This window comes from Oncorhynchus kisutch, linkage group LG4 (assembly GCF_002021735.2).
Source record: "Oncorhynchus kisutch isolate 150728-3 linkage group LG4, Okis_V2, whole genome shotgun sequence".
NCBI classification, from domain to species: domain Eukaryota; kingdom Metazoa; phylum Chordata; class Actinopteri; order Salmoniformes; family Salmonidae; genus Oncorhynchus; species Oncorhynchus kisutch.
In genome coordinates this window covers 3,708,337-3,732,696 of record NC_034177.2, presented here as the reverse complement: position 1 = coordinate 3,732,696, position 24,360 = coordinate 3,708,337, and the positions used below count along the sequence as shown (strand labels likewise).

At 45.9% G+C, this 24,360-nt stretch overlaps 3 protein-coding genes and 2 non-coding genes across 6 annotated transcripts in view; 2 read left to right on the top strand and 3 right to left on the bottom strand.

Annotated features, from left to right (window-relative positions):
• Window positions 1–6,157: 6,157 nt before the first annotated feature.
• On the bottom strand, window positions 6,158–10,402 carry im:7152348 (E3 ubiquitin-protein ligase RNF169). The gene is made up of 4 exons (XM_031822319.1): window positions 10,138–10,402; window positions 8,802–9,679; window positions 7,590–7,700; window positions 6,158–7,038 (listed from the first exon to the last, which is right to left on the bottom strand). Exons 2-4 carry the CDS (start codon window positions 9,167–9,169, stop codon window positions 6,993–6,995), a joined length of 525 nt encoding a protein of 174 aa, XP_031678179.1. The 5' UTR covers window positions 9,170–9,679; window positions 10,138–10,402; the 3' UTR covers window positions 6,158–6,992.
• Window positions 10,403–10,974: 572 nt separating this feature from the next.
• Window positions 10,975–11,046, bottom strand: trnap-ugg (transfer RNA proline (anticodon UGG)). Its single transcript has one exon. It is a non-coding gene; the product is annotated as a tRNA-Pro (tRNA).
• A 196-nt stretch (window positions 11,047–11,242) lies between these two features.
• On the bottom strand, window positions 11,243–11,314 carry trnap-cgg (transfer RNA proline (anticodon CGG)). The gene has a single exon. It is a non-coding gene; the product is annotated as a tRNA-Pro (tRNA).
• A 573-nt stretch (window positions 11,315–11,887) lies between these two features.
• Window positions 11,888–24,360, top strand: part of cep63 (centrosomal protein 63) — a 34,236-nt gene continuing 21,763 nt past the window's right edge. Inside the window, exons 1-10 of one of the 2 annotated variants that reach the window (XM_020476418.2) lie at window positions 11,888–12,017; window positions 12,498–12,584; window positions 12,723–12,900; window positions 16,034–16,129; window positions 16,696–16,791; window positions 18,503–18,625; window positions 18,992–19,105; window positions 19,426–19,605; window positions 21,104–21,348; window positions 22,376–22,478. In XM_020476418.2, the coding sequence (XP_020332007.1) occupies window positions 12,517–12,584; window positions 12,723–12,900; window positions 16,034–16,129; window positions 16,696–16,791; window positions 18,503–18,625; window positions 18,992–19,105; window positions 19,426–19,605; window positions 21,104–21,348; window positions 22,376–22,478 (1,203 nt within the window). In that variant the 5' untranslated portion in view covers window positions 11,888–12,017; window positions 12,498–12,516. The remainder of the gene's footprint in view (window positions 12,018–12,497; window positions 12,585–12,722; window positions 12,901–16,033; window positions 16,130–16,695; window positions 16,792–18,502; window positions 18,626–18,991; window positions 19,106–19,425; window positions 19,606–21,103; window positions 21,349–22,375; window positions 22,479–24,360) is intronic. The other variant, XM_020476419.2, reaches the window with a different exon arrangement.
• Window positions 22,486–24,033, top strand: LOC116373925 (circumsporozoite protein-like). Its single transcript, XM_031822318.1, has 3 exons — window positions 22,486–23,598; window positions 23,637–23,663; window positions 23,702–24,033. Exons 1-3 carry the CDS (start codon window positions 23,203–23,205, stop codon window positions 23,831–23,833), a joined length of 555 nt encoding a protein of 184 aa, XP_031678178.1. The 5' UTR covers window positions 22,486–23,202; the 3' UTR covers window positions 23,834–24,033.

The following is a 24,360-nucleotide window of genomic DNA, read 5'->3' as shown; positions in this document are numbered from 1 at the left end:
AACCTGTGGAATGGGGCATGTTTGCTATTTGGAGAAAACCATGCATTATCCCTCCCTTTAACTCTGAACCTGTGGAATGGGGCATGTTTGTTTGCTATTTTGAAAAAAAGTAATGAAAGAATTTCCAGGCAGTTTCCACATCAGGAATAAGCTCAATCTGCTCCAGTCAAAATTAAACAAATCATCAATGCCTGCTCATTAAAACGTTTAACATTTCTCTTATGAATAAAGCGTGGGTTTGTCTTAGGAACCTTAGTATTTATAACAGCAACAACAGCACAATGGTCACTTAAATCATTTTTTTTTTTAACACCAATCTCAGAATATTTATGTGGAACATTTTGTTAGATATCAAATCAATCAGGGTAGTTTTCTCTGGAAGTTTGAGATTTGAGATGAGATTAGCTGAGGCATAACCTGCCACAGCCTGCTCACCTCCAAACCAGAATGGCACGAAAGTAATCCTACCACCACAATAAGCCAATGTTGAGTAATGCCTTTTTCAGTGCATTTGGCCTATTTGTTGGTTCTCTCGTTCACCAATATCAGCATATGTCTAAAAGTAAACTGACCTCTGTCTTTCAGCTCGTTTGTCCTCAATATAACTGCAACAGCCTGTCACAGTGCCAGTATAAAGGCCTTTATACTGGCACTGTGACAGGCTGTTGCCTTTATACTGGCACTGTGACAGGCTGTTGCAGTTATATTGAGGACAAACGAGCTGAAAGACAGAGTTCAGTACATGTTAACTGTGTGACGGTTTAAGCGTGTTTATCTGTGTATTTAAGTGGTGTAGGTCCCTACAGTGTATGTCGGTGGTACTCAGCGGCCCGCGAGCCCTTAATTTGCGACTCGCAGTGATACAAAAAACAATGATACAATTTCAATTCAATGCTTTAAAATAGCTTCAAAATAAAATCGCCACACTGTTCATACCTGACAGACAGTTTGTTAATTTCCCAACACTCAGGTCAGTCACCACATCCAACCCAGACGACTGCAACATTTCAGCTAGGATGTATTTGTGATGGAAGAGTTGAAGTTGGAGTTGGAGTCAAGATTCAAGGATATCATGGAGTTTTCAATTTCATTGAAAACCCCTTTTCATGTGCCAGTGTTATCTCTGACCCCCAGTCATCACAACCCTCTGTCCTGACCGTGCTGGAATAGAGAGTGAGACAGTGTCATCTCTGACCCCCAGTCATCACAGCCCTCTGTCCTGACCGTGCTGGACTAGAGAGTGAGACAGTGTCATCTCTGACCCCCAGTCATCACAGCCCTCTGTCCTGACCGTGCTGGAATAGAGAGTGAGGTAGTGGAGCTGCGGGCACATGACACATTGCCAGGTGAACTAAGATCAGGTGTTACCTGTTTCTGGAGCAGTGTGCACAAAAAGTGACATCATGTTTTATTCACGTGAAGAAACATTTTCTAAACATTTTTTATGTTTTTTATTTAACCAGTTGAGTCAATTAAGAACAAATTCTTATTTAAAATGATTGTCTACCCCGACCAAACCTTCCCCTAAGCCGGATGACGCTGGGCCAACTCCCGATCAAGGCTGTGATACAGCACGGGATTGAACCAGGGTCTGTAGTGATACCTCTAGTACTGCAATGCCTTAGACCACTGTGCCACTCAGGAGCACAACAATGAACATTGTGAAACAAAAACATAGAAACAGACTAACCAATGCACCACCTGGATTGCCTCACAAGGATAGCAAAAACATGCTCATCATGAGGTAACCCTTAAAATGGATCTTATACATGCGATGTTGCCTGATTTGTGTGTGTACGTATATATTTGTGATGTGCTGTACATCAAATCAATTGCATGTGCTCTGTTGCTCTGAGGTTGCTCTCAAATTGATAATTGATAATATTGGAATGAAAAGTACTACAAATGAAGGCTCTGTGAGGCCCACTGAATGATTGTCTCAACCCAAAGTGGCCCCCACTTACAAAAAAAAGAAGAAGCTAGTAACACTGGTCAATATGCACGAGGCATATACAGCATAGCCAAAGAGAAAGAGCCCATCTAGCTGGTAACATAAGCATGTCGCTGCACCTGCTATAACACCTGCAGATAGATCTGTGTTACGTGACCAATAAACTTCGATTTGATCTAAATAACAGAGATGATGATCCTATATTCTGGACTCGTAAAACGTTGAAATCGTCACAGATGCTCAATGAACAAAAAGAAGGCATGGAATTCACTTCCATATTTTTTTATTTTACCTTTATTTAACCAGGCAAGTCAGTTAAGAACATATTCTTATTTTCAATGACGGCCTGGGAACAGTGGGTTAACTGCCTGTTCAGGGGCAGAACGACAGATTTGTACCTTGTCAGCTCGGGGGTTTGAACTCGCAACCTTCCGGTTACTAGTCCAACGCTCTAACCACTAGGCTACGCTGCCACCCCCATAGCCGAGAGTGTTGTTCTGTCATGCTATTGTTCTGTCATACAGCCCTCAGAGGAAGACAGTATTGTAGCGTTGACAAATCTCCCCTGTGTTTTCCCGGTCCTTTATTAAGTGATATACCGGTATCTGTCATGGGTCGTTATGTGTCATGGGTCGTTATGTGTCATGGGTCGTTATGTGTCATGGGTCGTTATGTGTCATGGGTCGTTATGTGTCATGAGTCGTTATGTGTCATGGGTCGGTGATGTGGAAAAGGGAAACTAAGGTGAGGGAAGTAGTCACTATTCTAGTACCTCTTTCACAACTGTAGGAGCATAGAAATAGAATGAATAGAACAGGCTTGGAAGCTGTAACCCTGGTAATATGACCTCATGGGTACACTCTGAGATTATACTCCGATGATTGCCCCCATGGAGAAGTAACCACTAGTACCTGTTTCAGAACAATAGGACTGTGTCTCATTACATCCAACTTTTACCCTACTTAGGGCCCGATTTAGATATGGATACCTTTCCTATGCACGCCTTTTCTACACACACCTTCATACACACACCTTCCTACACATACCTTTCTACACACACCTTTCTACACACACCTTTCCTACACACACCTTTCCTACACACGCCTTTCCTAGACACGCCTTTCCTACACACGCCTTTCCTACACACACCTTTCCTACACACGCCTTTCCTACACACGCCTTTCCTAGACACGCCCTTCCTCGACACACCTTTCCTAGACATGCCTTTCCTAGACACGCCTTTCCTAGACACACCCTTCCTTGACACACCTTTCCTAGACAAGCCTTTCCTAGACACACCCTTCCTTGACACACCTTTCCTAGACAAGCCTTTCCTAGACAAGCCTTTCCTAGACACGCCTTTCCTAGACACGCCTTTCCTAGACACGCCTTTCCTAGACACGCCTTTCCTAGACACGCCTTTCCTAGACACGCCTTTCCTAGACACGCCTTTCCTACATACGCCTTTCCTACACACGCCTTTCCTAGACACGCCTTTCCTAGACAAGCCTTTCCTAGACACACCCTTCCTCGACACACCTTTCCTAGACAAGCCTTTCCTCGACACACCTTTCCTAGACAAGCCTTTCCTAGACACACCCTTCCTCGACACACCTTTCCTAGACAAGCCTTTCCTAGACACGCCTTTCCTACACACGCCTTTCCTAGACACGCCCTTCCTCGACACACCTTTCCTAGACATGCCTTTCCTAGACACGCCTTTCCTAGACACACCCTTCCTTGACACACCTTTCCTAGACAAGCCTTTCCTAGACACACCCTTCCTTGACACACCTTTCCTAGACAAGCCTTTCCTAGACAAGACTTTCCTAGACACGCCTTTCCTAGACACGCCTTTCCTAGACACGCCTTTCCTAGACACGCCTTTCCTAGACACGCCTTTCCTAGACACGCCTTTCCTACATACGCCTTTCCTACATACGCCTTTCCTACACACGCCTTTCCTAGACACGCCTTTCCTAGACAAGCCTTTCCTAGACACACCCTTCCTCGACACACCTTTCCTAGACAAGCCTTTCCTCGACACACCTTTCCTAGACAAGCCTTTCCTAGACACACCCTTCCTCGACACACCTTTCCTAGACAAGCCTTTCCTAGACAAGCCTTTCCTAGACAAGACTTTCCTAGACACGCCTTTCCTAGACACGCCTTTCCTACACACGCCTTTCCTAGACACGCCTATCTTAGACAAGCCTTTCCTACAAACGCCTTTCCTAGACACGCCTTTCCTAGACACGCCTTTCTTAGACACGCCTTTCCTAGACAAGCCTTTCCTAGACAAGCCTTTCCTACACACGCCTTTCCTAGACACGCCTTTCCTAGACACGCCTTTCCTAGACACGCCTTTCCTAGACACGCCTTTCCTAGACACGCCTTTCCTACACACGCCTTTCCTAGACAAGCCTTTCTTAGACAAGCCTTTCCTACACACACCTTTCCTAGACAAGCCTTTCCTAGACATGCCTTTCCTAGACAAGCCTTTCCTACACACACCTTTCCTAGACAAGCCTTTCTTAGACAAGCCTTTCCTACACACACCTTTCCTAGACAAGCCTTTCCTAGACACGCCTTTCCTAGACAAGCCTTTCCTACACACACCTTTCCTAGACAAGCCTTTCTTAGACAAGCCTTTCCTACACACACCTTTCCTAGACAAGCCTTTCCAACACACACCTTTCCTAGACAAGCCTTTCTTAGACAAGCCTTTCCTACACACACCTCTCCTAGACACGCCTTGTGTGTCTACAGATACACCGTATTAATGAAGGTGGGTTGGAGGAGTGTCTTCATATCATTAATATGGTGTATCTATGGACACGCCTCCACCACACCTCCATTTATATGGTGTATCTATGGACACGCCTCCACCACACCTCCATTAATATGGTGTATCTGTAGACACGCCTCCAACACAGCTCTATTAATATGGTGTATCTGTAGACACGCCTCCAACACACCTCCATTAATATGGTGTATCTGTAGACACGCCTCCACCACGCCTCCATTAATATGGTGTATCTATAGACACGCCTCCACCACACCTCCATTAATATGGTGCATCTATAGACACGCCTCCATTAATATGGTGTATCTATAGACACGCCTCCACCACACCTCCATTAATATGGTGTATCTGTAGACACGCCTCCAACACAGCTCCATTAATATGGTGTATCTATAGACACGCCTCCACCACACCTCCATTAATATGGTGTATCTATAGACACGCCTCCATTAATATGGTGTAACTGAATAGTGGGTAAATAGCATGCTATTGTCATGCTTAAGTTCAAGGTCAGCATACCCTTAGAGAGAAAAGGGAATTACGCTCCATATACTCGCCCTTAACCGTCGGGAATCGGCCCCTTAGTGCGCTACTGAAGACCATGGCCCATAGGGCTACAGTCAAAAGTAGTGCACTATATTGGGGTTATAGGGGGCCACTTTGACCACAGACTAGGAGTTGCCTAATTAAGCAATAAGGCCAGAGGAGGTGTGGCAAATGGCCGATATACCACGGCTAAGGGATGTTTTAAGCACGACGCAACATGGAGTGCCTTGACACTGCCTTTAGCCATGGTATATTGGCCATATACCACAACCCCCCGAGGTGCCTTATTGCTGTTATAAACTGGTTACCAATGTAATTAGAGCAGTAAAAATACAATGTTTTGTCATACCTGTGGTATACAGTCTGATATACCACGGCTGTCAGCCAATCAGCATTCAGAGCTTGAACCACCCAGTTTATAATTGCGAATGCTCTCCCTCTATTGTACTCACAGCTGAGTTGACGCTGTTGCAGTTGCACCATATTTGCATTGTGAACGAACCTACCGACCATCTGTTCAGAGAGTTGCTGATAGAGGGGGGGAGGATATATAAATGAGTTCATTGTGGTAAGGTTATATGTCCTTCACTGAGTGACTGTAACATTAAAAACAAAACACACAATTTGTGCAAGTACTGGAGAGCAAAATTTGTGTCTTATTATGAGGGGATTCAAAGGAAAGGCTCTGGGATGGCCCGGGGATGCATGTTGTGTAGGAAACTATGCAGATGACTGTGCTCAGACCATCTGAGCAAAACCACACGGAGAAAATGAACCCCTTATCAACTGAAAGACCACTGTGTAAAGGTCAAATTACTTCTGAACCCCATGAACACAGAACAACACAACTTTCATATTTTCAAATTGATATTTTTATTATGAAAGATAATATATTTTTAAAAAATTGACGTGAATGCAAAAGCTGATAATAAATTAAACGCTCTGTTTGCAGACACTGGGGAAGGAGAAGGGTGGAGGGGGGGTCATCCTCGGGAGGCCATCTGTTAAGAGGGGGGGGGGCAGCAGGAGGGAGTGGTTGGAGGGGGTACCCTGGCTTCCACTGGGACGTCTGTCCTAGAGACAGCTGAACCAAATCCCACTGCACCAGCTGTGGGGAATTAAGGCTAAAATAACCAATGGGGAAGAAGACAGGACCACTGGGGGCGGTTTCACTGCTTCTCAACAATGAAGGCTATCTTGTCAGAGTCAATACACACATGGACGCGTACTGGCTTCTCCAAACGTACGTCTCAAACAGCACCCTATTCCCTATATAGTGCACTACTTTAGACCAGAGCCCTATTCCCTATATAGTGCACTACTTTAGACCAGAGCCCTATTCCCTATATAGTGTACTACTTTAGACCAGAGCCCTATTCCCTATATAGTGCACTACTTTTAACCAGAGCCCCTATTCTCTATATAGTGCACTACTTTTAACCAGAGCCCTATTCCCTATATAGTGCACTACTTTTAACCAGAGCCTGTAGGGACTAGGGTGCCATATTGGATACAGACCCAACTGTCTCTGAGCTGTTCTTTAACAGTGTTGCCCGTTGACTGTGGGTGTCAACTGGTAATCTACACGTCATTGTTCAAAAGATGCAGATTATTATATCAGAGAGGAACTGTAAACACTCCATTGTTTATACAGTACACGTACATCTCTGCGTCTAGCGCGTGAGAGACCTAAAAAGTGTCAGCAGTTGGAAGCCTGCGCCAGGATTTCATCTCCCTGTTGGGGAAACAAAAAAAGACATAACATTAGTGGGCATATAGCCATGATCACAAGTGAAGCTCAAATTAATATATTCAAAATTCTTTTGCTTTCAATCATCATAAATGTAATAACACAAGGTTAATCTGGCTGGAACAGAAGATAAGTATAGAAACCACTCTACCTAAATTATAGGAGAAATTCCTTCTTAATCACGTTTAGGATATCTCAACATGTTTTGATCACAGAGGGGAGTTAGTAGGATTTATGTGTGGATGTTGAAATGTTTTGTACTACAGTACGCAACATCAGCAGGCCTTCCTTATACAGATGTAGGATTTTAATTTGAGTCAGAAAATAATCCTGCAGCAATAGGAAACGTTTATTTTTTTTATAGGAGTTGATACATTTTTTGGGTTAGAGCAAATCAAGTCTTTAGAAGCCTTTTTAAAACTTGACATCTGTAGACCAAAGCTCCTGGTCGAAAGTAGTGTACTACATAAGGAATAGGGTGCCATTTGGACCTAACGATGAAGCAGATGATCCAACACAAGGTGAGGATTACTTACACGTTGCCACAACCAGGCACAAGACTCTCTTGATGCTGTGGTTTTGTCAGACTGAATTTCCTGAGGAAGGCTGGAAATTTCAGCATTTTTCTAGAGCGCTTAGACGTAGGGCTGAGAGAGAGAGAGAGAGAGAGAGAGAGAGAGAGAGAGAGAGAGAGAGAGAGAGAGAGAGAGAGAGAGAGAGAGAGAGAGAGAGAGAGAGAGAGAGAGAGAGAGAGAGAGAGAGAGAGAGAGAGAGAGAGAGAGAGAGAGAGAGAGAGAGAGAGAGAGAGAGAGAGAGAGAGAGAGAGAGAGAGAGAGAGAGAGAGAGAGAGAGAGAGAGAGAGAGAGAGAGAGAGAGAGAGAGAGAGAGAGAGAGAGAGAGAGAGAGAGAGAGAGAGAGAGAGAGAGAGAGAGAGAGAGAGAGAGAGAGAGAGAGAGAGAGAGAGAGAGAGAGAGAGAGAGAGAGAGAGAGAGAGAGAGAGAGAGAGAGAGAGAGAGAGAGAGAGAGAGAGAGAGAGGTCACGTTGGGTATTTGCCGTTAGGACATTGTTTGTGGTTAAAGGGGTATTCTTGTTTTGTAGTATTATTGTGTCATCATGATACTGTTTGCAGCCTAGATACTGGTCACCATCTAACAAACACATGTGTTTCTAAATATCCAGACTCCTTTATTATGCCACTGAGGATAGGGGCATGCCGGTCCGGAGGGCAAGACAGAGGATTTTCAAGATTTAAGTGACCAGAGGTGTGTGTGTGTGTGAGAGAGAATTTGTGCGTTTATGTTTTTACGGATAATACTAATCTATAGTTCTCTAGTTTACTACAGAATTCTATAGTAAACTGTAGTATTCTATAGTAAGTACTGTAGTATTCTATAGTACATACTGTAGTATTCTATAGTAAGTACTGTAGTATTCTATAGTACATACTGTAGTATTCTATAGTAAACTGTAGTATTCTATAGTACATACTGTAGTATTCTATAGTAAACTGTAGTATTCTACATTAAACTGTAGTATTCTATAGTTGGTACTGTAGTAAGTACTGTAGTACTCTATAGTAAGTACTGTAGTATTCTATAGTAAACTATAGTATTCTATAGTAAACTATAGTATTCTATAGTAAGTACTGTAGTATTCTATAGTAAACTATAGTATTCTATAGTAAGTACTGTAGTATTCTTATTAAATTGTTGTATTTGTTCATGTGGGTCAAGTGAAGAAGGCTCACCATTCTGCCTGTGAGGAGGCCTGTGTCTGTCTGTCAGCCTCCACTCTCTCCTCCTCCTCTTCTTCCTTCACCTCCTCCTCCTCCTCTTCTTCCTTCACCTCCTCCTCCTCTTCTTTGCTCTCAGGTATGTAGTCCCAGAGTCGTGAGTTGACCCACAGCGCCTCCTGAAGGCTGAGGCCGCGCCCTACACAGGTGGTCTGGCGGCACAGCGGGCAGCACACGGTGACCATGTCACTCTTGGGCTGGGACATGGTCTCTAAGCAGGTGGCACAGAAGGTGTGTCTACAGTGGAGCACCCGGGGGATCCGATCCTGACGGGAGTAGGGCTGATAACACACCCCACACTCCCTGTCCTCACACAGAACCATGGCCGGGCCGGACAGCGATAGCTGGACCTGGACTGGAAGAGCCTGGGTGGAGCAGCAAGACTGGAGTACTGGGGTTGGCGGGCCTACCTGGCTAGAGGAATGGAGGCCACGAAGGCTTATCTGGAGGTGGTTAGGCGGTAAGCCTGGCAAGGATACCTGGACCTGAGAAAGCCTGGTCTGGAGGGGCCTGGGAGACTGGAGTACTGGGTAGCAGGGCTGGACCAAGAGATACTGGAAATCTAACTAGATACTGGACACCTAACTAGATAAGGGACACCTAACTAGATAATGGACACCTAACTAGGCTGGCACTAAACCAGGTGGGGAGAAGACACAGATTACCTGGCTGGATGGGTCTGTCTGTCTGTCTGTGTCTGTCTGTCTGTCTGTGTGAGAGGAAGAGGAGTCGCTGGGGAGATGGAGGTACTGCTGGGCCGGCAGAAGTTGGGCTAATGATTATTGTGTCCAAGTTTGTTTATTTTGTTATACAGTTCTTCTCTGGTCCTCTCTCTGTGGTTAAAAACAAATCCAAATCAAATCAAATTTATTTATATAGCCCTTCGTACATCAGCTGATATCTCAAAGTGCTGTACAGAAACCCAGCCTAAAACCCCCAAACAGCAAAGCAATGCAGGTGTAGAAGATGTATCAGTCATTATATTATTTTCATTCAGAGATATACAAAATGAGTGACATAAATTAAAAGGCTGTATGTCCATGAACAGTTACAAAAAGTTTTAGGTTAACTGGTCTAAGAGGTTGTCACTCTCACATAAAACGTTAGTTAAATATTAAAGTTCTCGCTAATACGTTTTCAAGGTTTAATCTTTAAATCTTCAATTAGCTAATTAATTGTTACAAAAAATATATATCATGACCATTTCTGTTCAAAATGAACATTACACTAAAATTAAACTTCTAAATCCATTTTTTTTTAAAAGGCTACTTTTAAAATAAAATGTACTTACACTTAAATATGAAGGAATATTCCAGAAGGTTAAAGTGATGGTCCTGTAGTTGTTATATGATAGAGAGATAGAAACAGAAAGACAGACTCTACTGCCTGCCTCCTTTTCAGTGTGTCTGTGTGTTGAGGGGGCAGTTTTGGGTTGTCTCTTTTCTAAGGGCAGGCCCAACCGGCACAGCAGCTGTGGCAGCCAGGGGATGGCCTGCCTGCCTGTGTGAAGGTTTACTAGCAGCCCGGAGGGGAGGAGGGGTGACTGGGCTCAAAGCTGTCTGACTGGCTGGGAGCTCACTCCCTTTGTTTAGGGTGCCTGACAGTGGGTGGTGCAAGGAGGGAGGGAATCATTTTTGAGTTCAATACTTACTGTTCAATTCTAATATTTTTTGTCGTTGTTGTTGTTGTTGTTGTTTTTGTGTTTTTAATTGTTTATTGGTCTTGCTTTGGCAATGTAAACATATGTTTCCCATTCCAATAAAGCACATTTCAATTGAAAGAGAGAGATTATTTCACCATTATGGCCTATTTATTGCCTTACCTCCCTAATCTTACTACATTTGCACACACTGTATATAGATTTTTCTATTGTGTTATTGACTGTACGTTTGTTAATCCCATGTGTATCCCAAAATGTAAACCTAAATCCAAGGACTTCTTTTCTCTATCTGCAGCAGAAATTGGGCTGATAATTATTGTGTCCCAGCTTGTTTATTTTGTTTTGCATTGCTGTTCTTGTCTCTGTGGTTAAAAAGATTCCGATACAGCTGTCTCAGTCATTATATCCTTTACATCGTTTGAGATGAACGTATGAGTCTGATTTATATCGTATCCGGACTGAAAAGAAGGGCTCGTCCGGGATTTGAACCCGGGACCTCTCGCACCCAAAGCGAGAATCATACCCCTAGACCAACGAGCCACGATAAAAAGAAAATAACATTTGACAAGATATAGATAGGTAACTATAACATCATTTTAAGACTGATTGGATGCCACATATGGCACGGATTGGATACCACAAATGGCACTATTTAAATAACATCCGCAGATATCACGGGGAACGCATTAATTAACGTCATTTGGATATAGCAAACGTCAAAGTAAAAAATAAAATAGGGCTCGTCCGGGATTTGAACCCGGGACCTCTCGCACCCGAAGCGAGAATCATACCCCTAGACCAACGAGCCGCGTGCACTGGCAGGTGACATTTTGACGTTATAAATGACTACAATACAACAGCAAACCATTATTTTAAACCTGCAATTCCGAGTATATAAAACATTTCTAAATGCGCCAGATAATTAGCCAAATTTTACATGTTGCATTGCTTGTTTCAGGATGGGACTCATGTGTTACCGAAACGTTTGCTGGCTAACTAACTAACTAGCTAACTAGCTTAGCTAACGTTATCACATACGTTACGGTTAGCTTTACATGCCAGCATAGCTACAACTCACAACTTGGCTAGCTATCTATCTAGCTACTGTAGCTAACAACTATATAGCTATCTATCTAGCTACTGTATCTATCTATCTAGCTAACTAGCTACTGTATCTAACTATCTAGCTATCTATCTAGCTACTGTATCTATCTAACTATCTAGCTACTGTATCTATCTATCTAGCTACTGTATCTAGCTATCTATCTAGCTAACTATCTAGCTAACTATCTAGCTATCTATCTAGCTAACTATCTAGCTACTCGATCTAGCTATCTATCTAGCTAACTATCTAGCTACTCTAGCTAGCTAACTATCTAGCTAACTATCTAGCTAACTCTATCCCAGAATGCCTTGCGGGGGCGAAACGGACTGTAAACACAACAGTTGTTATCTAGAGCTCACTAGTAGCAACTAGCTGCTATCTGACGTTACCAGGCCTTGCTATTCCTGTGAGTATCATCATATATTAGTATAATAATCGATTGTCTCATGGTTTTACACGTGTAAGTTACAGCAAATTAATCTAATATCTAATATTGACATGAATGTTATGACTACGGATACAACGTTAATAAATTCATAGCTAGTTATTACGTGTCTCTAGTTTTTTTTGTCGTCAACAGTTAGCTCGTTTAGTAGCTAACACGCGAATGTAATGTTATACTGTCCTTGACTTACTTTAGTTAGCTAACGGTAACTAGTACAAACAACAAACAAACAAAACTGCATTGTCTGGCTAGCTAGCTGACAGTCAATACATTTAGATACAATCTGGTTGGCATAGTGGTCTGTATGATCAAAACACTCTGCAGACAGTACTGATGATGGACTGCTAACTGATAGCTATCTAACTTTCGCTCATGTAAGTGCATTTCAAAGTAGCTTCCCAGTCCTAATCACGAGTCATACATTCATTGTTTTATTTACAGGGACCATGTAGCTAAGTGGATGCCGGTTAGAAGCCAATTACTAGAGATGGATGCCTTTTTGGGATCTCTGCAAGACCATGACGTGAGGTGAGAGCAGATACGAGTAGCTACCTTTTAGTTCTAATAGGAGTAACTTTGCATTGGAAGATATCTATGTATTTTTTTGTTTTTTTAAGACCTCAAGCTTTTCAGAAAATAAATGTTGTCCTGCTCCGCCCTTCCCAGCTCTGTCCTCACGTCCTGTGAGCCCGAGCTGCAGGAGCTGATGAGACAAATAGACATCATGGTGAACCATAAGAGGACGGAGTGGGAGGCAGAGATCCATGCCATGGAGCTGCGTCTGCACAGCGGAGAAGAGGAGCTCCTCTCAGCCAGAAACCTCATAGACCAAAGGAACTCAGAGGTATGGTTGTGCATAGATAGTATTGTTGTTGTTATTGTTGTTATTGTACGATTTGTATTTATTTTCAAACAATACAAAACACATACAAACATTATGCAAAGGCAGACAACGAACATCACCCATCCCCAGACTCCCCCTGCTCACACCCCCATCCCCAGACTCCCCCTGCTCACACCCCCATCCCCAGACTCCCCCTGCTCACACCCCCATCCCCAGACTCCCCCTGCTCACACCCCCATCCCCAGACTCCCCCTGCTCACACCCCCATCCCCAGACTCCCCCTGCTCACACCCCCATCCCCAGACTCCCCCTGCTCACACCCCCATCCCCAGACTCCCCCTGCTCACACCCCCATCCCCAGACTCCCCCTGCTCACACCCCCATCCCCAGACTCCCCCTGCTCACACCCCCATCCCCAGACTCCCCCTGCTCACACCCCCATCCCCAGACTCCCCCTGCTCACACCCCCATCCCCAGACTCCCCCTGCTCACACCCCCATCCCCAGACTCCCCCTGCTCACACCCCCATCCCCAGACTCCCCCTGCTCACACCCCCATCCCCAGACTCCCCCTGCTCACACCCCCATCCCCAGACTCCCCCTGCTCACACCCCCCATCTCCAGACTCCCCCTGCTCACACCCCCATCTCCAGACTCCCCCTGCTCACACCCCCATCCCCAGACTCCCCCTGCTCACACCCCCATCCCCAGACTCCCCCTGCTCACACCCCCATCCCCAGACTCCCCCTGCTCACACCCCCATCCCCAGACTCCCCTGCTCACACCCCCATCCCCAGACTCTCCCTGCTCACACCCCCATCCCCAGACTCCTCCTGCTCACACCCCATCCCCAGACTCCTCCTGCTCACACCCCCATCCCCAGACTCCCCCTGCTCACACCCCCATCTCCAGCGCCTGCATCACTCTCGGCCACATGGTCTCAAACTGCACCATTTTGTTTCTCTCCATCGCCCCAAGCACTTTTCAATTGTAAGATAATAAAGCATTTGACCTTTCCATAGTGTTAACAATGGAGGATTGGTTCATTTCCATAGTGTTAACAATGGAGGATTGGTTCATTTCCATAGTGTTAACAATGGAGGATTGGTTCATTTCCATAGTGTTAACAATGGAGGATTGGTTCATTTCCATAGTGTTAACAATGGAGGATTGGTTCATTTCCATAGTGTTAACAATGGAGGATTGGTTCATTTCCATAGTGTTAACAATGGAGGATTGGTTCATTTCCATAGTGTTAACAATGGAGGATTGGTTCATTTCCATAGTGTTAACAATGGAGGATTGGTTCATTTCCATAGTGTTAACAATGGAGGATTGGTTCATTTCCATAGTGTTAACAATGGAGGATTGGTTCATTTCCATAGTGTTAACAATGGAGGATTGGTTCATTTCCATAGTGTTAACAATGGAGGATTGGTTCATTTCCATAGTGTTAACAATGGAGGATTGGTTCATTTCCATAGTGTTAACAATGGAGGATTGGTTCATTTCCATAGTGTTAACAATGGAGGATTGGTTCATTTCCATAGTGTTAACAATGGAGGATTGGTTCATTTCCATAGTGTTAACAATGGAGGATTGGTTCATTTCCATAGTGTTAACAATGGAGGATTGGTTCATTTCCATAGTGTTAACAATGGAGGATTGGTTCATTTCCATAGTGTTAACAATGGAGGATTGGTTCATTTCCATAGTGTTAACAATGGAGGATTGGTTCATTTCCATAGTGTTAACAATGGAGGATTGGTTCATTTCCATAGTGTTAACAATGGAGGATTGGTTCATTTCCATAGTGTTAACAATGGAGGATTGGTTCATTTCCAGTTTTAAGAGGATTGACAAGAAAACTATTGCCCAACCTATTGGGTATCTCACCCCACGCATAACATTATCTGGAAGGTCCCTCATCTCTCTACCCCACACATACTGTAAGGTCCCTCATCTCTGTACCCCACACATACAATTATCTGGAAGGTCCCTCATCTCTCTACCCCACACATACTGTAAGGTCCCTCATCTCTCTACCCCACACATACAATTATCTGGAAGGTCCCTCATCTCTCTACCCCACACATACTGTAAGGTCCCTCATCTCTGTACCCCACACATACAATTATCTGGAAGGTCCCTCATCTCTCTACCCCACACATACTGTAAGGTCCCTCATCTCTCTACCCCACACATACAATTATCTGGAAGGTCCCTCATCTCTCTACCCCACACATACTGTAAGGTCCCTCATCTCTCTACCCCACACATACAATTATCTGGAAGGTCCCTCATCTCTCTACCCCACATATACAATTATCTGGAAGGTCCCTCATCTCTCTACCCCACACATACTGTAAGGTCCCTCATCTCTCTACCCCACACATACAATTATCTGGAAGGTCCCTCATCTCTGTACCCCACACATACAATTATCTGGAAGGTCCCTCATCTCTCTACCCCACACATACTGGAAGGTCCCTCATCTCTCTACCCCACACATACTGTAAGGTCCCTCATCTCTCTACCCCACACATACAATTATCTGTAAGGTCCCTCATCTCTGTACCCCACACATACAATTATCTGGAAGGTCCCTCATCTCTCTACCCCACACATACAATTATCTGGAAGGTCCCTCATCTCTGTACCCCACACATACAATTATCTGGAAGGGTTTGGGGTACATAGATGAGGGACCTTACAGATAATTGTATGTGTGGGGTATAGAGATGAGGTAGTCATTCATAAATCATGTTAAACACTATTATTGAACACAGAGTCCATGCAACTTATTATGTGACTTGTTAAGCACATTTTTACTCCTGAACGTATTTAGGCTTGACATAACAAAGGGGTTGAATACTTATTGACTCAAGATATTTCAACTTTGCATTTTTTATTATTTTGTAAAAATAAAAATAAACATAATTCCACTTTGACATTATGGGGTATTGTGTGTAGATCAGTTACAACATCTTAATTTAATCTATTTTAAATTCAGGCTGTAACACAACAAAATGTGGGACAAAGTCAAGGGGTGTGAATACTTTCTGAAGGCAGTATATATAATCTCTGTTTTAACTCCTGATGTCTCACTCCTTGCCTTTTATACCCTGTGGAAGATGTACAAAGTGACAGTGGCTATAGTTTCACTGTTAGACCTGCAGAACACTGGCTGTCGGTTGTTGAAAGTGGTAGTGGAGAAAGAGCTGATGCAGGTGAACTAGACTGAGAGGCTATGTGGAAGTAGAATTGCAAAACTCCTCTTAACTTTCCCCAAATTCTCCAGTTTTTTAGAAATCCTTTTTTAGAAGATAATTGGAATAAGCAAAACAATAAAATACATTGGAATCCTTCAACCAGGATTTCTGGAAAACCTGCAAATTTAAGGAAAGTTATCAGATTTTTGCAGCCAAATGTGTGAGGCAAGCTTTTCTGCTGCATGTAAATGTGAGCGTTCAGCTTTCCGTCAGTCTCCGTCAACTTATGGTTGACGGAGCCTAAAACTGAGCTTGAAGAGCTAATCTCCCAGAAGAAACACACTAATGGAATGAACTGCGAAGGCTGTCATGTTGTTGGTGAGAACTTACACTAGAGATGGGTCCGATACATCAAGACACAACATTGGAACAATTCTGTGACTACTACAAAACGTTTGTTTTAATTTAACATGCATTGCTGCACGACAGCGTTTGTTCCTAAAGTGTGTTTTGTAGCTGTGAATGCAGCCTGCCTACCGGGTTCTCTTGACACGAGCCCTTATTGCCTGTTTATCTTCCCACAGGCTGGGTTGCTCCGCAAGCAGCTAAATGAGGTCCAGACAGGGAAGCAAGAGCTGGTCATTAAATATGAGCAACAGCTGCAGCGTGTCAAAGATGAGGTACGTTAGTGAGCGCTTTAGTGCAACATAAAGACAGTGTCGGTCTGTCAGTCAGTCTGTCTACCTATCTGTCAGTCTGTCTACCTATCTGTCTGTCTGTCAGTCTGTCTACCTGTCTGTCAGTCTGTCTGTCAACCTGTCTGTCTGTCTGTAAGTCTGTCTACCTACATATCTGTCAGTCTGTCTACCTATCTGTCTGTCAGTCCGTCAGTCTGTCTGTCAGTCTGTCTGTCTGTCTGTCAGTCTGTCTACCTATCTGTCAGTCAGTCTACCTATCTGTCTGTCAGTCTGTCTACCTATCTGTCAGTCAGTCTACCTATCTGTCTGTCAGTCTGTCTACCTATCTGTCAGTCTGTCTACCTATCTGTCTGTCAGTCTGTCTACCTATCTGTCAGTCTGTCAACCTGTCTGTCAACCTGTCTGTCAACCTGTCTGTGTCAGTCTGTCTACCTATCTGTCTGTCAACCTATCTGTCAGTCTGTCTACCTATCTGTCTGTCCGTCAGTCTGTCTACCTGTCTGTCTACCTGTCTGTCAACCTGTCTGTCTGTCAGTCTGTCTACCTATCTGTCAGTCTGTCAGTCTGTCTACCTATCTGTCAGTCTGTCTGTCAGTCTGTCTGTCAGTCTGTCAACCTGTCTGTCAGTCTGTCTACCTATCTGTCTGTCTGTCAGTATGTCTACCTGTCTGTCAGTCTGTCTGTCAGTCTGTCTGTCAGTCTGTCTACCTATCTGTCTGTCTGTCAACCTGTCAACCTATCTGTCAACCTGTCTGTCTACCTATCTGTCTGTCAGTCTGTCAACCTGTCTGTCAACCTGTCTGTCTACCTGTCTGTCTGTCTGTCAGTCTGTCAACCTATCTGTCAGTCTGTCTACCTATCTGTCTGTCAGTCTGTCTACCTATCTGTCTGTCTGTCAGTCTGTCAACCTGTCTGTCAGTCTGTCTACCTATCTGTCTGTCTGTCAACCTGTCAACCTATCTGTCAACCTGTCTGTCTACCTATCTGTCTGTCCGTCAGTCTGTCTACCTAGCTGTCTGTCAGTCTGTCTACCTATCTGTCAGTCTGTCTACCTATCTGTCAGTCTGTCTACCTATCTGTCCGTCAGTCTGTCCGTCTTTCTACCTATCTGTCAGTCTGTCTACCTATCTGTCCGTCAGTCTGTCCGTCTGTCTACCTGTCCGTCAGTCCGTCAGTCTACCTACCTATCTGTCAGTCTGTCTACCTATCTGTCCGTCAGTCTGTCCGTCTGTCTACCTCTGTCAGTCTGTCTACCTGTCCGTCTGTCCGTCAGTCTGTCTACCTATCTGTCAGTCTGTCTGTCAGTCAGTCTGTCTACCTATCTGTCAGTCTGTCTACCTATCTGTCAGTCTGTCTACCTATCTGTCAGTCTGTCTACCTATCTGTCAGTCTGTCTACCTGTCTGTCCGTCAGTCTGTCTACCTGTCCGTCTGTCCGTCAGTCTGTCTACCTATCTGTCAGTATGTCTGTCTACCTATCTGTCGGTCTACCTATCTGTCGGTCTACCTGTCCATCTGTCTTTACTCTAGATTAGAGAACCAATAATAGCCATTTTCCGTATGCTCAAGGTGCTTACATAGTACGGGTGAAACCCAGTCTAGTCTAATGTGTACAGAGAGCTGCATGAATCAAGCCATCAAGCCACACCATTCCCATGTCTCCTCTCTCTCCCTCCCTCCCTCCCTCCCTCCAGTTGTCTAAGCTGAAACACAGCTACCAGAAGCTTCAGAGTAAACAGCTGAAGGAGTCTCGTGAAGGAGCCAAGAGCCGAGAGGAGGACCGGACAGAGGTGACCCGCCTCAATGGAAAGATAGAGGTACGGCCTGGTTCTTTTCTCAGAAGCTATGGACCAGTGTTCCCGGTGCTCCTGGGGACGTACAGTATGTAGACATTTTGTCAGAGAAGGAGTGATCATCAGTTTGACCTTCTTTAAGATCCTAACGAGTAACATTATATTGGACAAGAAGGACCTGATCCTAGATCAGCGCTACTTTGAGGTGCATATTGCCCCGGATGTGCCTTTTGGCGCCCTCTGCTGTTCCCTAACTGTGTGTTCATCCCTGACCTCTGTGTTGTGTTCATCCCTGACCTCTGTGTTGTGTTCATCCCTGACCTCTGTGTTGTGTTGACCCCTGACCTCTGTGTTGTTTTTGACCCCTGACCTCCGTGTTGTGTTCATCAGGAGTTCCGTCAGAGGTCAGCGGAGTGGGAGAACCAGAGGATGCAGTACCAGAAGCAGGTGTCGTCCCTGGAGACCCAGAGGAAGGCTCTGGCAGAGCAGTTCACTAATATGAAGGTAACTTAGCAACCAGGGACTTTACTATTCACTATATGTTGTGTTGTACAAAACATGTACAGATAGTTTTACATCACAATTTACATGATCGTGACCTTTACAGGATCGTGACCTTTACAGGATCGTGACCTTGACGCTGATTCCCCTCTAATCTTCTATCATCACCTGTCTCATCGAGACATTTACTTTTATTCTACATATTTGAACACTGAAGACTACTGTTGACATTAGAATTTAGGAGCTGTAAGACTTTAGACCCCCCCCCCCCATTTTCAAAATATCCTGAAATGAGCTACACTCTGCTGTACCTCCTCTTCCAGTCCCAGGGTGCAGCGTGGCTACAGGACCCAGGAGGAGGGCGTGCCGGGCAGGCAGATCTGCAGAGGCTGAGGGGTCAGTTGGAGAGGGCCCAGGATACACTGCACTCCCAGGAACTGGAGCTGGAACGACTCAGACACCTCCAGGAGCAGCTGAGGGGAGAGCCCAGGAGGGGACAGCATGTAGGAGCCTGGAGGGAGGGAGGGAGGGAGGGAGGGAGGGAGGGGGAACCCGGTGCCTGTTGGCAGACCTGAGACGGACCGTTTTCTTGAAATAGACAGTCAGTGCCAGCCAGGTGCAGGTCTCTGTGATTGATGTTACAGTCAGGAATAGACGACGAGGTGAGACAGTGGTGTGAAATGCACGGTTGTTGTAAACCAAAGACGCTGCAGATTGGTGTGAATGAAAAATAACATGGTATTAGACCATAGCTTATAGACTGGTTCATAGACCTGCTTATAGACTGATTCATAGACCTGCTTATAGACTGGTTCATAGACCTGCTTATAGACTGGTTCATAGACCTGCTTATAGACTGGTTCATAGACCTGCTTATAGACTGGTTCATAGACCTGCTTATAGACTGGTTCATAGACCTGCTTATAGACTGGCTTATAGACTGATTCATATACCTGCTTATAGACTGGCTTATAGACTGGTTCATAGACCTGCTTATAGACTGGTTCATAGACCTGCTTATAGACTGATTCATAGACCTGCTTATAGACTGGCTTATAGACTGATTCATATACCTGCTTATAGACTGGTTCATAGACCTGCTTATAGACTGGTTCATAGACCTGCTTATAGACTGGTTCATAGACCTGCTTATAGACTGATTCATAGACCTGATTATAGACTGGTTCATAGACCTGCTTATAGACTGGTTCATAGACCTGCTTATAGACTGGTTCATAGACCTGCTTATAGACTGATTCATAGACCTGCTTATAGACTGGTTCATAGACCTGCTTATAGACTGTGGGTTTGGTGTTGTAGACTGGTTCATAGACTGGCTTATAGACTGTGGGTTTGGTGTTGTAGACTGGTTCATAGACTGGCTTATAGACTGTTGGTTTGGTGTTGTAGACTGGCTTATAGACTGTAGGTTTGGTGTTGTAGACTGGTTCATAGACCTGCTTACAGACTGGCTTATAGACTGTAGGTTTGGTGTTGTAGACTGGTTCATAGACTGTAGGTTTGGTGTTGTAGACTGGTTCATAGACTGGCAAATATACAGTGGGTTTGGTGTTGTAGACTGGCTTATAGACAGTGGGTTTGGTTTTGTAGACTGGTTCATAGACTGGCTTATAGCCTGTGGGTTTGGTGTTGTAGACTGGTTCATAAACTGGCTTATAGACTGTAGGTTTGGTGTTGTAGACTGGCTTATAGACTGGCTTATATACAATGGGTTTGGTGTTGTAGACTGGTTCATAGACTAGCTTGTAGACTGGCTTATACACAGTGGGTTTGGTGTTGTAGACTGGTTTATAGACAGTGGGTTTGGTGTTGTAGACTGGTTCATAGACTGGCTTATAGACTGTAGGTTTGGTGTTGTAGACTGATTCATAGACGGTGGGTTTTGTGTTATAGACTGGTTCATAGACTGACTTATAGACTGTGGGTTTGGTGTTGTAGACTGATTCATAGACGGTGGGTTCACTCTGCTCCCCCCTGCAGGTGCTGACAGAGGAGAAGGAGGGGCAGAAGCAGCAGTTCTGTAATGACCTGTCCAAGCTGACCAGGGCCCTGCAGGCTAAAGAAGAAGTCATCCAGTCTCTAGAGGAGTGTCTAGGAGCCCAGGGGAGAGGTGGCTCAGGACTACAGCTCCTCAGACAGGACCTAGAGAAGACTACCACCAAGCTACACTCTGCCCAGGCCTGTGAGGTCCACCTGAAGACTGAACTGGCCAGACTCAGAGACAGGTGATCTGACTGACTGACTGGTTGGTTGACAGACTGGCTGACTGTGATTAAATGACTGACTGGCTGTCTGGCTGACTGTGACTAAATGGTTGACTGACTGGCTGTCTGGCTGACTGTGACTAAATGACTGGCTGGTTGGTTGACTGTGATTGGTTGGTTGGTTGGTTGGTTGACTGACTGGTTGGTTGACTGTCTGACTGATTGTCTGGTTAACTGTATGACTAAATGGTTGACTGGCTGACTGACTGTCTGCTTGACTGTCTAAATGACTGACTGACTGACTGTTTGATTGTCTGACTGACTGTTTGATTGTCTGACTGACTGTCTGATTGGCTGGCTGACTGACTGTCTGATTGGCTGACTGTCTGATTGGCTGACTGATTGACTGGTTGGCTGACTGTCTGATTGTCTGACTGACTGTCTGATTGGCTGACTGACTGTCTGATTGGCTGGCTGACTGACTGTCTGATTGACTGACTGTCTGATTGGCTGACTGTCTGATTGGCTGACTGTCTGATTGGCTGACTGACTGTCTGATTGGCTGGCTGACTGACTGGTTGGCTGACTTTCTGATTGGCTGACTGACTGACTGGTTGGCTGACTGTCTGATTGGCTGACTGATTGACTGGTTGGCTGACTGATTGACTGCACCATGTCTCCCACTTCATTTTTAAATTGTCTGAATAAAGTCTAGGAGCACCACGTGTGAATTGAGTCCATTTAACAACAACGAGATGTTGTCTTTCATTTTACAGTTGTGTTGAATTAATTTAGTTAAGGTTGAAAAGTTGACATAACGAATTGTGAAAAAATATTCCAACTAGACGTTGTTGAATTGTGGGTCCTCTGTTTTATCATGTAGTCAATCTGCATCCATCTGTGTCACAGTTTGGTTGATGAAGGAACAACATCTGCTTTGTCGTCATACTGCAGCCTGGTATCAGTTTATATGCATCACAATTTGATGTTTTTACAACAACAACAACAACCCTATGTGCCCATAGTGAAACATGTCTTCTCTCCTCAGACTGGAGACTATGAGCAGACAGAGAGGAGAGTTGGTCACGAGAGAAACGGAGCTAACGCATATCAAGGAAGAGAGGAGTCGCTCTGTGACTGAGGTGAAACGGGTAAGTGGCATGGACCAGGGTCCCACAGTGGGGTCAGAGGAGTCGCTCTGTGACTGAGGTGAAACGGGTAAGTGGCATGGACCAGGGTCCCACAGTGGGGTCAGAGGAGTCGCTCTGTGACTGAGGTGAAACGGGTAAGTGGCATGGACCAGGGTCCCACAGTGGGGTCAGAGGAGTCGCTCTGTGACTGAGGTGAAACGGGTAAGTGGCATGGACCAGGGTCCCACAGTAAGTGGCATGGACCAGGGTCCCACAGTAAGTGGCATGGACCAGGGTCCCACAGTGGGGTCAGAGGAGGCTCTGTGACTGAGGTGAAACGGGTAAGTGGCATGGACCAGGGTCCCACAGTAAGTGGCATGGACCAGGGTCCCACAGTAAGTGGCATGGACCAGGGTCCCACAGTAAGTGGCATGGACCAGGGTCCCACAGTAAGTGGCAGTGACCAGGGTCCCACAGTAAGTGGCATGGACCAGGGTCCCACAGTGGGGTCAGAGGAGGCTCTGTGACTGAGGTGAAACGGGTAAGTGGCATGGACCAGGGTCCCACAGTGGGGTCAGAGGAGGCTCTGGCACTGAGGTGAAACGGGTAAGTGGCATGGACCAGGGTCCCACAGTGGGGTCAGAGGAGGCTCTGGCACTGAGGTGAAACGGGTAAGTGGCATGGACCAGGGTCCCACAGTGGGGTCAGAGGAGGCTCTGTGACTGAGGTGAAACGGGTAAGTGGCATGGACCAGGGTCCCACAGTAAGTGGCATGGACCAGGGTCCCACAGTAAGTGGCAGTGACCAGGGTCCCACAGTAAGTGGCAGTGACCAGGGTCCCACAGTAAGTGGCAGTGACCAGGGTCCCACAGTAAGTGGCAGTGACCAGGGTCCCACAGTAAGTGGCATGGACCAGGGTCCCACAGTAAGTGGCATGGACCAGGGTCCCACAGTAAGTGGCATGGACCAGGGTCCCACAGTAAGTGGCATGGACCAGGGTCCCACAGTAAGTGGCATGGACCAGGGTCCCACAGTAAGTGGCATGGACCAGGGTCCCACAGTAAGTGGCAGTGACCAGGGTCCCACAGTAAGTGGCAGTGACCAGGGTCCCACAGTAAGTGGCATGGACCAGGGTCCCACAGTGGGGTCAGAGGAGGCTCTGTGACTGAGGTGAAACGGGTAAGTGGCATGGACCAGGGTCCCACAGTGGGGTCAGAGGAGGCTCTGTGACTGAGGTGAAACGGGTAAGTGGCAGTGACCAGGGTCCCACAGTAAGTGGCAGTGACCAGGGTCCCACAGTAAGTGGCAGTGACCAGGGTCCCACAGTAAGTGGCAGTGACCAGGGTCCCACAGTGGGGTCAGAGGAGGCTCTGTGACTGAGGTGAAACGGGTAAGTGGCAGTGACCAGGGTCCCACAGTAAGTGGCATAGACCAGGGTCCCACAGTGGGGTCAGAGGAGTCGCTCTGTGACTGAGGTGAAACGGGTAAGTGGCAGTGACCAGGGTCCCACAGTAAGTGGCATGGACCAGGGTCCCACAGTGGGGTCAGAGGAGTCGCTCTGTGACTGAGGTGAAACGGGTAAGTGGCAGTGACCAGGGTCCCACAGTAAGTGGCATGGACCAGGGTCCCACAGTAAGTGGCATGGACCAGGGTCCCACAGTAAGTGGCATGGACCAGGGTCCCACAGTAAGTGGCATGGACCAGGGTCCCACAGTAAGTGGCAGTGACCAGGGTCCCACAGTAAGTGGCAGTGACCAGGGTCCCACAGTAAGTGGCAGTGACCAGGGTCCCACAGTAAGTGGCATGGACCAGGGTCCCACAGTGGGGTCAGAGGAGGCTCTGTGACTGAGGTGAAACGGGTAAGTGGCAGTGACCAGGGTCCCACAGTAAGTGGCAGTGACCA